The sequence below is a fragment of the Lagenorhynchus albirostris genome, chromosome 9 (genome assembly GCF_949774975.1).
Source record: "Lagenorhynchus albirostris chromosome 9, mLagAlb1.1, whole genome shotgun sequence".
NCBI lineage: Eukaryota > Metazoa > Chordata > Mammalia > Artiodactyla > Delphinidae > Lagenorhynchus > Lagenorhynchus albirostris.
In genome coordinates this window covers 9,879,730-9,894,235 of record NC_083103.1, presented here as the reverse complement: position 1 = coordinate 9,894,235, position 14,506 = coordinate 9,879,730, and the positions used below count along the sequence as shown (strand labels likewise).

Genomic DNA, 14,506 nt, shown 5'->3' with positions numbered 1-14,506 from the left:
ATCCAGACTCTTCTTCCGCCAGCTGTGAGGCCTGGGCCCCACCTTTCCCATCGCAAAATAAAGCTAAGAAGAGCTTTTAAAAACCGAGCATCAACCACCTGCCAGGTGCCGAATCCACTCTTTCATCAAATCTTCCAACAGCCCCAGGAGACAGGTCCAGTGACCACCCTCGATGAAGATGAGGAAATGGGGGCGACAGATCAGGTTTGAACCACGCTCCTCACTGCTGTGGTTTATTGGACCTAGAATAAGAGTAGCCAGTTCGCAGGGTGGTTTGGGGGATTATGTGAGGTAATGTGTGTCAAAGAGCTCGGTACAGATTTGGCTCTAGCAGAACAGAGTCAACATTAATTTACCCAGAGGCTTAAGAGTGGGATCTGGACCCACCCACATTTGAATCTCAACTTTGCTATTTTCTGATGGTGAGATCTCCGGCCAGCCAAGTCACTTTGCTTGTCCAACCCTTCTTTTCCCTGTGTGAAAAGAGGGATAATAATAGCTACCTGGAAGAGCTATTCAGAAGACTGGAGATAAAGGATGTAGAGTGTCTGATGAAGTGGGTACTCAATAAACTGGAGGATTGTTCAGGATTATCTTTTATTTCATGTCACTCAGACGGCAATTCTGCCCGGCTGTGGTGAGGGACACCACCATCGGGGCTGGAGCCATGGAGGCAGTACCTTGCCTGGGCAGCTCCTGGCCTCCCCTCCTGGCCAGGTCAGCCCCTCAGTGGGCCCTGGCTTCAGAAGGGCTTCCAAATCGTGGGGACACTGTTGCTAGGCACCTGTTGCTAGGCAACACACTGTTTCTTCTGGCCTGGCCACTTGCCCGAGGGCTCAGGCTTCTGTGGAGCAGCGCCTGCCTCCTGCAGCCTCTTGCCCTACCTCAGAGTCCCTGCGGAGGGCAGGTAAGGGTGGGGCCAGCTGGGTGGTTGGGCCCCACGAGAGCTGAGCCAACTTCTAGTGGGAGGTGGGCAAGGCTGAGGGACCCTAGGGAGAGACAAGGAGACTGGGGCTGGGAGTGAGCTTCCCAGCTGGGGTGGCCAAGAGTTCTCAGGGTGGGCGATTGTCGGGCTATTCCGTTCCCAGAAGAGGGCACGTGGGGGCAAAGATGAGGGGCTGAGGGGTCGGATACCCTGGGTCTGAATCCCGGTTCTACTACCTATGATGAGCTCATCCTTCACCACTTGGGACCTCAGTTTCCCAGCTGTAAAATGGGGGAGGGGGTTGGTGATAAGGTGTGAGGAAGGTGAGATGAGACACAGGGTACACAAGTGTTGATGAGTACTAGTCCTTTCTTCAGTTTGGGGTGTGGGTGTCGGTGGAAAGGCACAGACCTGGGGGAAGGGCCGCTGTGTGGGCTTCCATCACCTCCTCTGTGGTCTCCGCAGCCTGGGCCTGGGGCAGGCTCGGGGCCCTTGGGCTGCCAGACCTCTGGGACTCCTTGTGCTTCCTTTCTAGGTCCCCCAGGGGCCCTGCCCCACAGCATCATGATGGGGAAACTCCCCCTGGGGGTTGTATCCCCTTATGTGAAGATGAGTTCGGGGGGCTGCACAGACCCCCTGAAATTCTACGCCACCAGCTACTGCATAGCCTACGGTGAGGGCACCTTTGTGTAGGAGGCACGCCCAGGGCACGGGGCAGGAGTGGGGACGCCCTCCTAGACCCCTGGTGCGGGCGGATGCTGGTCCTGCCTGGGGAGCCCTGGTCACTGCTCTGCCGCTCTGCTGACCCTGAGTCCTGTCTGCCTGCTTCCCCTCTGGCAGGCCGGGAGGATTTCAAGCCCCGCATGGGCATTCACCACGGCACAGGCTACAGATCAAATTACCGGCCCGTGGTCTCATGTCAACCCAATCTCAGTGCCCTGGACAACCCGGCCGTGGGGTACAGTCGGTCCAACCCCTGCTCACCCCCTGCCCACCCGGGCCTTAGCCCTCAGGGCCATCGGACCTCATCAGACCAACTCCAGGCTCCGCGCTTGGGGTCCGGGATCCTGGGGGACTCAGGGCCTGGTCCTCAGCCTGGGCCCCAAAGGCAAGCAGACTCCCGAGGCTGCTGTGGGAGGTCTGAGGGAGGTGGAAGCCTCCAGGGGACAAGGGGAGGTGGCCCTGGTGGTAATAGCTCCCCCGCTCCTGCCCCGCCCTCAGGGAACAAGTCTGCAACAATTTCCAGACCGTGACCAGTCAGAGCTCCCGTCCCCTGGAGGTGCCTGATGGCAAATACCCACTGCCCTGGAACATGCACCAGACCCACCCTGGCTCCTCTCGGGAGAAGGCCTGGGAAGCCACCCCCACCAGGGAGGTCAGTGCTGGGCCAGGACCAGGACGGAGGGGGACCCTAGCCTGGGGTGGAGGAAGGGCTAGAGAGTGGACAGGGTGGGGATCCCTCCAGAGGGTGGGGCTGCACTGCCAAGTGTTGGTCAAGGCTGAGATGACTGGGCCTGGGGGAGCCAGGGGGCTGGGGTCCCCTCACCTTTATCACCTTTGACCTCGCCCCCATCCCCCCATCCCCTCCCCCTCCATATCCATCCCCATTCCTGTCACCATCATCATCTCTACCATCCCCACCTCCAGTCCTGTTCCCTCCGCACCCCAAGCCCATCCACTTCCCCATGATCTCCCCCATCTCATCCACATGTCCATGCCCACATCACCATCCCCACTGTGGCTGTCACTTTCACTTTTGTCATTATCATCCCCCTCGTCATCTTCATCTCTATCACTGTGTGACCGTCATCCTTATCACCACCACCGCCAGAATGGATACTGCCATTCAGGCAACCAATACGTTCTAAACACCTCTTCGATTTCTGAAGGTGATAAGTGCTGGGGAAAAATATACCAGGGAAGAGGCAAGGACTGAAGCAGAAGTGAAGGAACTGGACCTGCAAGTCAGGAGGGTCAGAAAAGAGCTTACTATGGAGACATTAGACAAAAACTTGAGGGACGTCAGTATTCCTCCAGATGCAGCAAAGTAAGGGAAGAGCATTCCAGGCAATGCAGACAGCAAGTGCAAAGGCCCTGAGGTGGGAGCACCTGATGGGAGGAGGGACAGCAAGGAGGCAGGTGGCTGGAGCGGAGTGAGGAGCTTAGGTCCTTGTGGGCCGCCGTCAGGACGTGGGATCCTACCCGGAGTGCAATGGGAATACTGCAGGGCTTTGAGCAGAGGAGGGATATGGCCCAGCTTCATCGTAAAGGGACCCCCCAGGCTGCTGTGCAGATACTCTGTAGGGGTCAAGGGCAGAATCAGAGTCAAGACGTGATTGCCATCCCCTCACCTGGAGCGTAATTGGCTGCTCCGTCCTCCCAGGTCAGGAAGGTGCATTTTGACACCCAGGACTGTGGGCCCCAGGCCATCAAGGGGCTGGAGCCCAAGGAAGTGCCCTTGCTCCACCGACAGCAGAACAAGGGCTCGCTGGAGTGGGAGGATGCCCGACACGTGAGTGGGTGGCCCCGATGAGGGCCTTGGGCTGGGCAGAGGGGCCGGACACACCTCCTCCGGCTTCCTCGAGACAGGTTCTGTGCTGACTCACCCGAGCAGCCAGCTCAGTGTGGGCTCAGGGCACACACACTCAGAGACACTGGGGCGAGGCAAGGATTTGAGATTTGGTATTTCCAAGGCAGCAGCAAAGTGGTCCTCACAGGCTTCCTTACATGTATCTTGGGATTTAATACCTGAGTTCCCTTCTCTCCCGATCCCATCCTGGGCCCCAGTGTACTGTGAGCACCCATTTCCTTCCACCTGCCTCTCTCCTCTCTTTGGGCCCCTCCTGCTCTGGGTCGCAGGGGCTCTGGGTCCCGTTGTTCATTACTGGAGTCCAGCGCGGGATATGACTTAGTTTTCATTGTCACGGAGGAACTGTGCTCTCCTGGTGGAATTTCTGGCGCTGTGATGCCTGATGAGAGAGAGATGTGTGTGGGAGCATGCAGGTCTACTCAAAGCACAGAGAACCGGAGAGCCAGCACTGCCCCCACTGCCTCTGGGCCCTGGTCTACCTTGCGTCCCCCATCGCTCCACTCTTTGTGCTCCAGGGCCCCCGCTTCATGACTTCCGAGTATGATCCCAAGTATCTCAAGGAGCCTTCAAACCAGCCAGGTAGGCAGGAGTGAGTCTAAGCTCAGGCCTCCCACTACACCTCCCTATTCCCGACCCTTGGGAGAGACCCCCGGGGGCCCCAGAGCTGGTACAGGGCTGAGGAGGCACCAGCGGAAGACAGAAGGACGTATCGGCAGCTTGGGGAAACCACCTTCCCTGGGCTGACCTCTGTGCTTTAGGTCTGCTGATCTCCAAAGGACGACTCCCTTCCTTAGGAGGGCTGTTTGAGGTTTGCCCTTCCTTTTGCTCTCCTCTCTTGCTCTCTGCCCTGGACTCTGGAGTCCCCCTGTTTCCCATGATCCTGGCTGCTCTGGCCTCCAGCTCCCCCCACACCTACTGGGACACCGAGCCACTGGTGGTCACGTTGGTGGGGCCTGCTTGTCCCAGGCCAGCACAGAGGGGCTGTCTTTTGCAGATCTCTTGCAGAAGAAATCAGCTGGGGCCAAGGAGGAGACTGGCTTAACCGAAGCTTCCAACAAGAGCCCCATCATCTTCCAGCCGCCCTCCCAGGTCCTCCCTGGGGACCCGGTAAGTCAGGCTGGGCCCCACTAGAATTTCAAGGTGATTGAAGCTTTCCAGTCTGGGGGTTTCTAGCTTTAAAAATGTATATATATGAGCTGCAGAAGCCTTTGCCGAAACACAAGATGAAAGAGCTTGGGCGAAAACCACTACTTTGGTCCAACTCCCCCATTTTCTGGATGAGAAGACTGAGGTCCAAAGAGGAAAAGCAGCATAGCCAAGGTCACTGAGAGTTCAGACAAGAACCCTGGACTGCTGGTTCCCGTTCAGCATCATGCCCTCCCCTCCCTTCTTCCCAAACTCTCCCCTTTCCTTTGTACGTCCAATTATACCCATTTGTGCTGAGCCCTTCTCTGTGCTCAGGACAAAGGAGCAGTTGAGCAGCCTAATGCTCCTCTGTGGCCTCTTTCCAGGTCCTCCTCCCCAGCCGGAGTGTCACCAAGTCAGACTTTCTCCCCATGACCCATCCTCACGTAAGCTGAGCCAGGGCTGGAGGGGAATGTCTGTGCCACAGCCTGAGGTCCTCCTGTGGGGCAGTTGGGATGGTGCCGGAAGCCATGCCAGGGGCTGCTTTGCTGCCTTAGGGGGATGAGTTCCTGCCGGTGCTGGCCAGAGGCTCCGAGAGGGAGACCGGCTTCAGCCGGGTGAAGGAGAGGACTCTGAACCCCAGAGTGAGTGGCCTCGGGGGGCTCCCCTGTGTGTTCTGAGAAGGGAACACTCAGAGAGGAGGAGACAGGGAGGTTTCTTGGACCCGGTGGCATTCGATCCGGGCAGTGCAATATGGGAAGAATCAGGATATTTGGAGATGCAGAGGAAGTACCCCTGGGTGGAGGGAGGAAGGACCTCTGGGTGGAGGGGGAAAGGCCCAGGGGCTGGAAAGTGAGGGGTGTGTTCAAAGCCGTGACTTCAGTGGGGCTGGAGGGGGACGCATCCTGGGGCTGGGGCGGTTGAGGCTGCATGGGCCTCTGCCTGCCTTCCCTCCATCCTGCTGCCTCACCCTGGCCACCTGGCCACCCTTCTTGTGATTCTGTCCCTTGCAGGTGCCCCCTTCCGGCCCAGAACCCAGCAGCATGAACCACTGGCAATTCCAGCCCCCGCAGAGGATGCAACAGACAAATGTTGCCCTGCTTGGCCAGGAGACCGTGTGGAAAAAGGTAAGGCCTGGGGTACCCAGCCCCTACCCCAAATCCCCACCCCCTCCTGACCTGAGAAGTCCCCTCTCTATCCCTCTGGTGCAGGAGCCCACAGGGTTCAGCCTTAACAACCCCAGCTATGTCCGGAGCCCCTATGACCCTGACCTGGATAATCGCTACCTGACCACCTACAACCAAGGGTGAGCCCCTCTTCCCTACCCACATCTGGGTCTGTGAAGCTGACCCATTTTACAGACAGGGAGACTGAGACTGCGAAAAGTAATGAGCTCACAGTAATGAGTGAAGAAGGCCAACACTTGATTAATGTGGGTTCCCCCAGAAGCAGACCCCGAGCCAAGGAGTTGGGTGTGAACCCTTTATTAAGGGTGTCAGGGATGGGGGTAATGGGGTGGGGAAGGGATGGCCGCCAAGAACAGTGTGTTATTAAACCAGGTATCCCATGGGGAGACGCTAGAAAACAGTGCAAAACACACAACTCAGAATCATCCCAGCCAAGGAACGAGAGAGCTGGGGTATTCATACCCCACACCCATTGATCCTTGGTTAAGGGCTGTCCCCAGGGGTGATATTAAAGCCCAGGTACCTCCTTGCTCCAGTAACCCAAGGGCAGCTTTCCCAGAGATGCAGTGCAGGCCCCTGGTGGGCAGGGGAGGAATGAGGGAGTACAATGGGGTCTATGTGGAGCAACAGGGCATCTGCTAAGAGACCACAACCAGTCCATGGCAGGTGGGCTCCATGCACTCTCAGAAGGTAAGCTCTGTGCTGTGTGAGCCCTGGGCAAGGAGTGAGTGTCCTGGGCATCAGGGAAGGCTTCCAGGAGGAAGTGGCCCTAGAGTCATGGGGGAGGCTCCCCAGGCCAGGACTGGGTGCGGAGGGCATCCCAGGGGTGGGATAATGGAGGTGTAATTCTTAGGCAAAAGCGTCCCCTCCTGGCCTCTGTCATCTGTGTGTCAGCCTGTGTCATCCGCGTCCACACTGCTCCCCCAGCTCCTCCATCACCCAGGAGGATTGGAGCGAAATGCTCCCTCTTTTGAATGGGGACGCTGAGGCTCAGAGGGTGGAAGTGGTGCCTGAACCTCACAGCAGATCCGCGATGCACGTGGCAGCTCCAGTTCCCGGGGAGGGCAAGGGGGAGGGGCGGGGCCTCACTCTGGGAGTTGGGGGACAGCTGTGCTCCTGCCCCTCCCCAGGCTCCCGCAGACCCTCAGGCCCAGCCATCTCTCCTTCCCCCCGCCTGCCTGTCTGGTTTTCTGAGCGCTCAGCAGGTGTCAGGCACACCACTCCTTCCTCATGGGCCCAGAGCCCCAGGGGTTGTAGTCACTGATTTTCTCATGTATCTCTCCGCACCCACTTTGTAAACTCAAGGGCTGGGCCCACATCTTGCTCATTTTGGCACCTTCAGAACCCGGCCCAGTGCTCAGTGAAAATTGGCAAAATAGAAGAAAAAGTCAAACGCCTAGAGAGAAATGGAGGCGACGGGGTCCCCAACCCCCATCCTCTCCCATCCCCCGAGACGTTCACAGGCCAGGGAGGGGGGCATGGCATCTCTTAAAAGTCTTTTACACTCCAGAGTGCTGTCTCAGCCTCAGGGGCGGCTCCGAGGAGGGGCGCCCAGCTCAGGGGCAGCGTGAGGGCAGGCTTCCAGGGTAAGAGGTGAGTGAGTGGACAGGGCCTTCGGGAGGCTGGAGGACCTGCAGCAGTCTGTGCTCCACTGGAGCCAAGATTCCTGCTGGAGAAGCGCAGAGAGGCTGCGGAGGACAGAGACCAGCTTCCCGCCAGCTACTCTTCTGTGTCGTAGGTACTTCGAGAACATCCCCAAGGGTCTAGACAGTGAAGGCTGGACTCGAGGTGGCTTCCAGCCCCAGAAGCCCGGAGGCTATGCCCTCAACCAGCCGGTCACCCGCCTGCAGGCCACCTCCAACCCCACAGAGAGCCTGCGGCGCCTGAATCCCCATGTGGGCAGGTAGCACGCCCCCCTCCTGCTCTGTCCTTTGCTGCATCTAGGCCTTTCCCCGGCCTCTCCTCCCTCCTTCGTCTGTCTTCCATCTGAGAGGCCCATTTCCTCTCTCTGGTTTGTTCATTGCCTCTCCTGCCCAGCGGGGCTGCTGCCCTCCTCTGCCCAGCGACCCCTCCCTCTGCACGGCGGCCCCCCACCCCGCCCCAGTCCCCGGGGCGCTCGTGTTTCCTCGCATTTGGCCAGCTCCCACCTGCTCCCTGCCAGCTGTGGGGTGGGGTGTGTGGGGACAAAGCGGAATGACTGTGGCTCTGCCTCTCTCTGACTCCTTTCTGCTCAATCCAATTCCTCAGAAATCCCGTTTGTACCAATAATGGCCCAGAGCTGGCCGGCAAAGACTCTCTGTGGCTTGGCCATCCCGGCTGAGCCCTGGCGCCGTGTGGAGGTGGGGGGGAAAGAGAAGGTCCGGGCTCGCTGCCCCACCCCTCCCTCCCCTGCATCCCCTCCTTCCTGCAGGACCCTGGTCTCGGCTGACCCCTTCTACCGAGCCACACCTCCCGGCAGCCACAGCAGCGGCTTCGCGGTGCCCCTCTGAGCCTGAGGCCTGGGTAAGGGGCCGGGGGACCTCCACCCACAGCTGCTCCCCGGGCAGGGGTGGCCATCGTGGACCAGCCCCCCATCCTAAGCCCTGGGTCAGGCCAATCCTGCCCGGGGACCCCAGCCCCAGAGCGGGGGGTGGGAGATCAGGGGCATCTCGAGGTGGGGAGAGTGCACAGACCACCGGAGCCCCTCAGGCCTCATCTCTGTCTGCACAGGTTTGCCGACCCCAGGGGACAGGAGCTGGCTACTGTCCCTATTCCCACATTCCCTGAGGGGCTCCCCGGCTACTTTGCTAATGAAATAAAGAGCAGTGCAGCAGAGCAGTGTCAGCGCGGTCAGAGGGGGCTGGGAAAGGAGGGGTGAGGGTGGGGAGTGGGTGCAGGGCTGGAGGGGCCAGGTCTGGAGTCAGGGAGGCCTGGTGGGACTCACTCTCATGCTCTGGACAAGGCACCTTGCTCTTGAGACTCAGTTTCCTCTCCCATGTAGGGGTCTCCGAGGACCTGTGCTAAGCGGTCCATCAAGTGTGGAAGGGAGGAAGTCCCAGGGAGGGACAGGCGGGCCAGAGAGGGGGAGGCGGAGGCGGGCGGGAGGTAGGTCTACAGCATGGGGCAGGGGATCAAAGCAGGACAGCCGGGGGCCCAGCTGGGTTTAAAGGAGGGGGGGGAAGACTCCCCTGGCCGTCTGGTGGTTAGGTCTCTGCACTGCCCATCTTCCAACGCAGGGGGGCGCGGTTTGATCCCTGGTTGGGGAACTAGGATCCCACATACCACGCGGCACAGCCAAGAAGTTAAATACATACATACATACATATACACCCACACATGCATACATATACACACACACACACGCATACATATACACACACGCATACATACACACACACACACAAATGCATACATATACACCCACACACGCATACACACCCACACACATACATGCACACACGCACACACGCGTACACACACACACATACATACACGCACACATATACACACACATACACACACATACACACACATACACACACATACATATACACACACGCATATATACACATACACACATACACATACATTCATACACTCATATACACGTAAATAAAGGAGAGGTGAGGACAGCCGGGCAGGAAGAGTCGCAGAGATCTCTCTCCAGAGATGGATGGAGGAGGGTCTGCAGTGGATGGAGTCCCCGGACACCGACACTGGGAGGGGTGGCAGCTGGTCCCAAAGGCTGGTGCCCCAGTGCCTTTGTGAGAATTAGAACAAGGCTACCTCTAGGCAGACGCCCCCATGTGAGCACAGGACCTAAAGAGTTAAAGTCTTAACGGGAAGAGAAAAGCCTCTCTTTCTCCAGGTGTTGCAGCCTGAGACAGGGGCCCTCAGCCTGCAAGGCGGAATCTGGGCTGCCTCTCAGAGCCTTCCGTCACCTCTGCCAGGTGCTTTTGTGCAGTACACAACCGTACAACTGTACGCCGTGGCCCTGCTAGCACCAGCCCCTTATTTTATAAATGAAGAACCTGGACCCAGAGAGGAGGGTGCATGAGCTGCTTAAAGTCGCACAGGACAGAGAGGCAGCAGCCGCCCCTGGCCGGGGATGTCCCCTGCACCTTGCAGCCCAGCCCCGCATGCAGGAGGGCAGACTCAGTCGTCCAGCAGCTGGTCCCCACCCTCCACCTCTACCCCTGCCCCTTAGTGGGAGTCTGTGGAACAGCTCTGCTGGCCCTGGGGCCTGGCTGTGCCCAGCAGTCTTGAGCAGCGGGTCTGGGGGCTGTCCAGGGCCTGGCTGGGGCTCCATGTGGGATGTGGGTGCCTCCAGCATTGGAGGAGGGGCGGAGGGGACACAGAGTATCTCGACTACGAACCCAGCCAGACTCAGGACCCACCGACAGCCCCACAGACTGCGGGTGCAGCCCGCTGGTCCATGGCCCCAACATCAAGGGTAAGTGACCAAACCAGGGACTTGCCAGAAGGGCTGGGCCACAGTAGTGGTCTGGCCATAGTGAAGTTGGGGGAGAGGGAGGGGGTCCACCAGCGGCTCCTGCCCACAGGCTCACACACACAAAAGCACACTCAAACACAAGACGCACACAGACCTCTGAAGACACGCACACACAAACACATACAGACGCATAAACGCCAACAGGCAACTACACGTAGATTCACTAACACAATCACACATAGAAACATATGGAAACACAAAACAGACCCATACACAAACAACCTTCACATAAACACCCAAGATGCTTGTGCATGCAGACCCACGAACACACACAGGCAGACCTACAGACACTTCATAGACCCAGACATGCAGACACACAAAGACAGATGTATAGAGACCTCCAGGACGGACGTGAGCGTGCACACACAAACGCGCCGCGGCCCACTCCGTTTCACCTCTCCATGTCCTTCCCCACCAGTGTCTTGCTGCAGCTCGTGTTTCCTGCTCACCCTACCTCTACCGGCTCAACGAGGGATATGGTGTCAGGGACACTGGTGCCAGATGACACCATCTCTCCCCCGCCCTCCCCCATCGTCCTGCACCCAATTTCCAGGCCAGGTGACCTGGGGCCACCCCGGGATGTTTCCTGAGCTGGAGCTGTGGACCCCACCCCTGAGCTCCCCTTAGCCCCTGCCTTCTCCCCCTGCAGCTTCTCTCCCAGGCAGACCATCCTGGCCTCCCTGTCTGGGTCCTGGGCTCCAGCCCAAGGGGTCGTTTGAAGACGGGGTGACCCAGGGCGTGGGGTGGCAGGAAGGGGGTCCAGGAGGGACCCAGATCAAACCTAGGTGGTTCTAGAGCCCCTGCCTGGTGCAGGACACAGATTTCCTTATCTCTAGGAGAGGAGGCTGACACAGGTAGAGCGACTCGCCACCGGTCACACAGCCAGTAAGGAAGTCTCCTGGTGGGGCCGTGAGTGGACTCCAAGTCATTCCGGGCTTCCTGACTTTTGCTCTTCCCACCGAGTCACTCAGGGCAGGACCCCTCGGTGAGGGAACTCAACTCAAATGGGCAGAGTGGCCAGTAGTGGGCACCGAAGGAGGCAAGGCTAGGGGCAAGGACCCCGTGGAGGGGCCAGCCCAAGGCTCTGCCACGGGGGTGGGAGCAAGTGAGGCTGAGAGGCGGGCATCCCCGTGGAGGAGGCAGGTTGGGCAGGTTCCAGGGGTGTCGCTGACCTTATTACGGGGCCCTTCTCTGTCCCCCTCCTCCGTTATGAGGCTCCGAAAGGGCACAGACGTGTCTGTCTTGCTCACACTGGACTTCTAAAGCCCAGGGTGGTGGCTGGTACCTTTGCAGGTGCTCAGTGAATATTAAATAATGGAATGAATGAACGAACACATGAACGCATGAACTCTGCCTGCCAGTGGGGGCACCAGACGTGGGTTCTAGGTGCCACCTGCGCTGTGCCGGGATGTCAGTCACCCAGGCTCCCTGCATCAGTGCAGCCCAGCAGCTGAGACCCCTCGCCCGGATGCTGTGGCTGTGGCCCCGGGACCCCTGTGCTTTGCCCTCCAGGCCGTCCCTTCTCCCCCTGCGCGTGCGCTGTTGCTCTCCCCTCTGGCCCAGCCTCCGACCAAGCCCAACCACGCTTCCCCACAGTGGCCTGAGGGCCCTGCATTCCAACCCTGACCCCCGGCAGGTCCCACGACCACGGCCGGATCAGTGCCAAGCAGTCCTCTGTGCGTCACCAGGGCAGGAGCGGTGGGCACGTCTCACCCTGTGGCCACTTGTGTTACTGAAACCCTGTGGGAGGGACTGGCCTTTGCCACATCCCTCTCCTTTGTGCTGTCAGGTGGAGAGCGGGACATGTGGCTTCATTTTCAGGGGTCCGTCCGCTCACGCCTGAGATTTGAGCTTCCAGTCTGGCCCCGACCAGCATCAGTCTGGCCCCCTTTCCTCGCCTGGGCCCAGGCTGTCTGCAGCGGGTAGCTGTCCAGGCCTGAGCTCCGGAGTCAGACTGCTTGAATCCAAATCCCGGCTCCCCACACCCTGCGGCTGCCTCCTGCCTCCAGCTGACCCTCTGAGCTACAGCTAGGAGCCGTGCCCGCCCTGTGGGCTACAAGAGCTGCTGCAGTGATGCTGGAGCAGAGGAAACCCGAGTCCCAGATAGGAGTGGGGACTTGAAGTTGTCACAGGGTCTGGTCTTTGTCCCCTCCTGCTTGGCCGTGGACAGGCCCCTGGGGACCCTTCTCTGGGAGCAGGCCTCCACTTCTCTGGGAGAGTTTGGGTGGGCGATCCACCTGTACAGCCTTACCGCCTAACCTGGAAGCCCCGTGAGGGGGCCCTGTCTCTCTCTCCTTTTTTTTTTTTAATATTTATTTATTTGGCTGCGCCGCCTCTTTAGTTGCGGCATGTGGGATCCAGTTCCCTGACCAGGGATTGAACCTGGGCCCCCTGCGTTGGGAGCGCAGAGTCCTAACCGCTGGACCACCAGGGAAGTCCCGCGGGGGCCCTGTCTCTGAGGCCAATTCTTCCAGGCCCTCCTGGAAGCTGCTCCACTCAGCTGTAACCAGCGAGTCTCTCCTTTCAGCGGGTGCCTATTGAATCTGTTCCCAAAAGCTTCCTGACTGCCCTGCCCCCCGATATTTTAGAAACAGCTCTGAGGTGTACAGTGATGATGATTACCCTTTATTAAGCCCTCACAGCCTGCCGGGGGCTGGGAACATTCCGTGGGCATCCATCGTTTCAGCAGGAACGCAGGAGGGCCTCCCTCTGGGGGAAGTCTGGGGACACAGATGGGTGCTGCGCTGACGGCATTGGGGTGGGGTGCGGAGCCCAGAGGGCTGATGGGATGGCAGGATGGGGACAGATGCTGGGTGCCCACTTGTGACGCACGCCGACGTGTGTGAGGCTGAGGCCCGTCGTGGCGCTGTGACAGCTAATGCTGACGGGCACCATCTGGCCTGAGTCACGTGGCGACCTGAAGCTCCACCAGCTCATGGGCTTGACAACTGGTCCGCTGGGAAAAGGCATCTGTTCATGGGAACGGGAGGCCTGGGGGGTGGAGGGAGGCCCTGAGTGGGGAGGCTGCAGGACAGTGGGTCTGTTACCCACAGACAGATGGAGGGCCTGAAAGTCGGAACCCCATCCCCAATTTCCTCTCTGACCATCTGGAGGGCCACCCATTCCCACGGAAATGTTCCCTGAACAGCAAATATTTTAGAAGACAGACCCAGGAAATCCCTACCTGGGACCTCTATTCAAGGTCAGAGGAGGGCCTGCTGGGGTCTTCCAGGCGCCCTGACACTCCTTGCTTCTCAAGATGCTGCTACAGACAGGGTTTGCCAAGAAAGTTCTTTGAGTCATAAAACTTCACCCCTGGAAGGACCTTTGTAAAAACCAGGTCAGCCTGAGCCAGAGAGAGGCGGCCGGTTCCCAAAGGCTCACGGCTTAGTGAGAGCACGCTTGGGTCTCTGTTAGGAACACAGGGCCTTTCCCATCACATCACTGCACTGGGGGTCTCAAGTGTGCAGCTGGTGAAAAGCATGGGGCTTTATTTTCATTTGCTGAAGAAGAAGGGTGTGTGTGTGTGTGTGTGTGTGTCTGTGTGTGTGTCAGAGGTCCCCAGTTAAAGAGACAGGCCAGAAAGGTATCTAAGAAAGGCATCCTAAGAGAGAGATTGGGCGAGCTCCTGAAAAAGCTGTGCTCAGGAAAGACTTTGGGAGGCTCTGGGCCCAGTGACGTGTGGCCCCTCTGGTCCCCTCGAGTCCCTGCGGTAGGACAGTCTTGCTGCAGGGGCACGAGATGCTGGTCCTCCCGCAGCCGCCGTCCCCACCTGTCCTCAGAGGGGATTCCACACAGTCCCTTCTGCTCTGCTCTCATTTTCAATTCAAAACCCGGGGTGGGTGCTTCTGCTGGGTGGCTCCCAGGTCACACGCCTGCTTCCAACCTGCAAAGGAAGCTGGGAATTCCCAGAGTTTTCAGCTTCCATAATAGGACGTGTGGGTTCCGCCTTGTAAAGCAGTTGGGGTTCTCCAACCTAGGAGAATGCTGGGAGGTCCGAAGAGTTCAAATGTCCTTCACATGTGGGTTACCGTCAAGAAGAAGGAAATAAGAATTTGCGGAGCGCCTCCTGTGAGCCGGATGCCTTACACACCTGGCCGGGATGCTGCTGGCCCTTAAGGACTTTTCGTGAGACATGGGAAAACAGACCCTTCCTCTCTTGCCCTAATGGTATACCAATCTATGAG

General features: G+C 58.8%; 1 protein-coding gene and 1 non-coding gene across 2 annotated transcripts; one reads left to right on the top strand and one right to left on the bottom strand.

Moving 5' to 3' along the window:
• The first annotated feature begins 1,489 nt into the window (after positions 1-1,489).
• On the top strand, positions 1,490-8,573 carry SAXO4 (stabilizer of axonemal microtubules 4). Its single transcript, XM_060157657.1, has 13 exons — positions 1,490-1,598; positions 1,766-1,883; positions 2,147-2,300; positions 3,309-3,437; positions 4,031-4,094; positions 4,510-4,622; positions 5,027-5,086; positions 5,198-5,284; positions 5,654-5,767; positions 5,852-5,946; positions 7,566-7,730; positions 8,238-8,329; positions 8,537-8,573. Exons 1-12 carry the CDS (start codon positions 1,490-1,492, stop codon positions 8,314-8,316), a joined length of 1,287 nt encoding a protein of 428 aa, XP_060013640.1. The 3' UTR covers positions 8,317-8,329; positions 8,537-8,573.
• A 4,107-nt stretch (positions 8,574-12,680) lies between these two features.
• On the bottom strand, positions 12,681-12,753 carry TRNAG-CCC (transfer RNA glycine (anticodon CCC)). The gene has a single exon. It is a non-coding gene; the product is annotated as a tRNA-Gly (tRNA).
• Between the last annotated feature and the right edge of the window lie 1,753 nt (positions 12,754-14,506).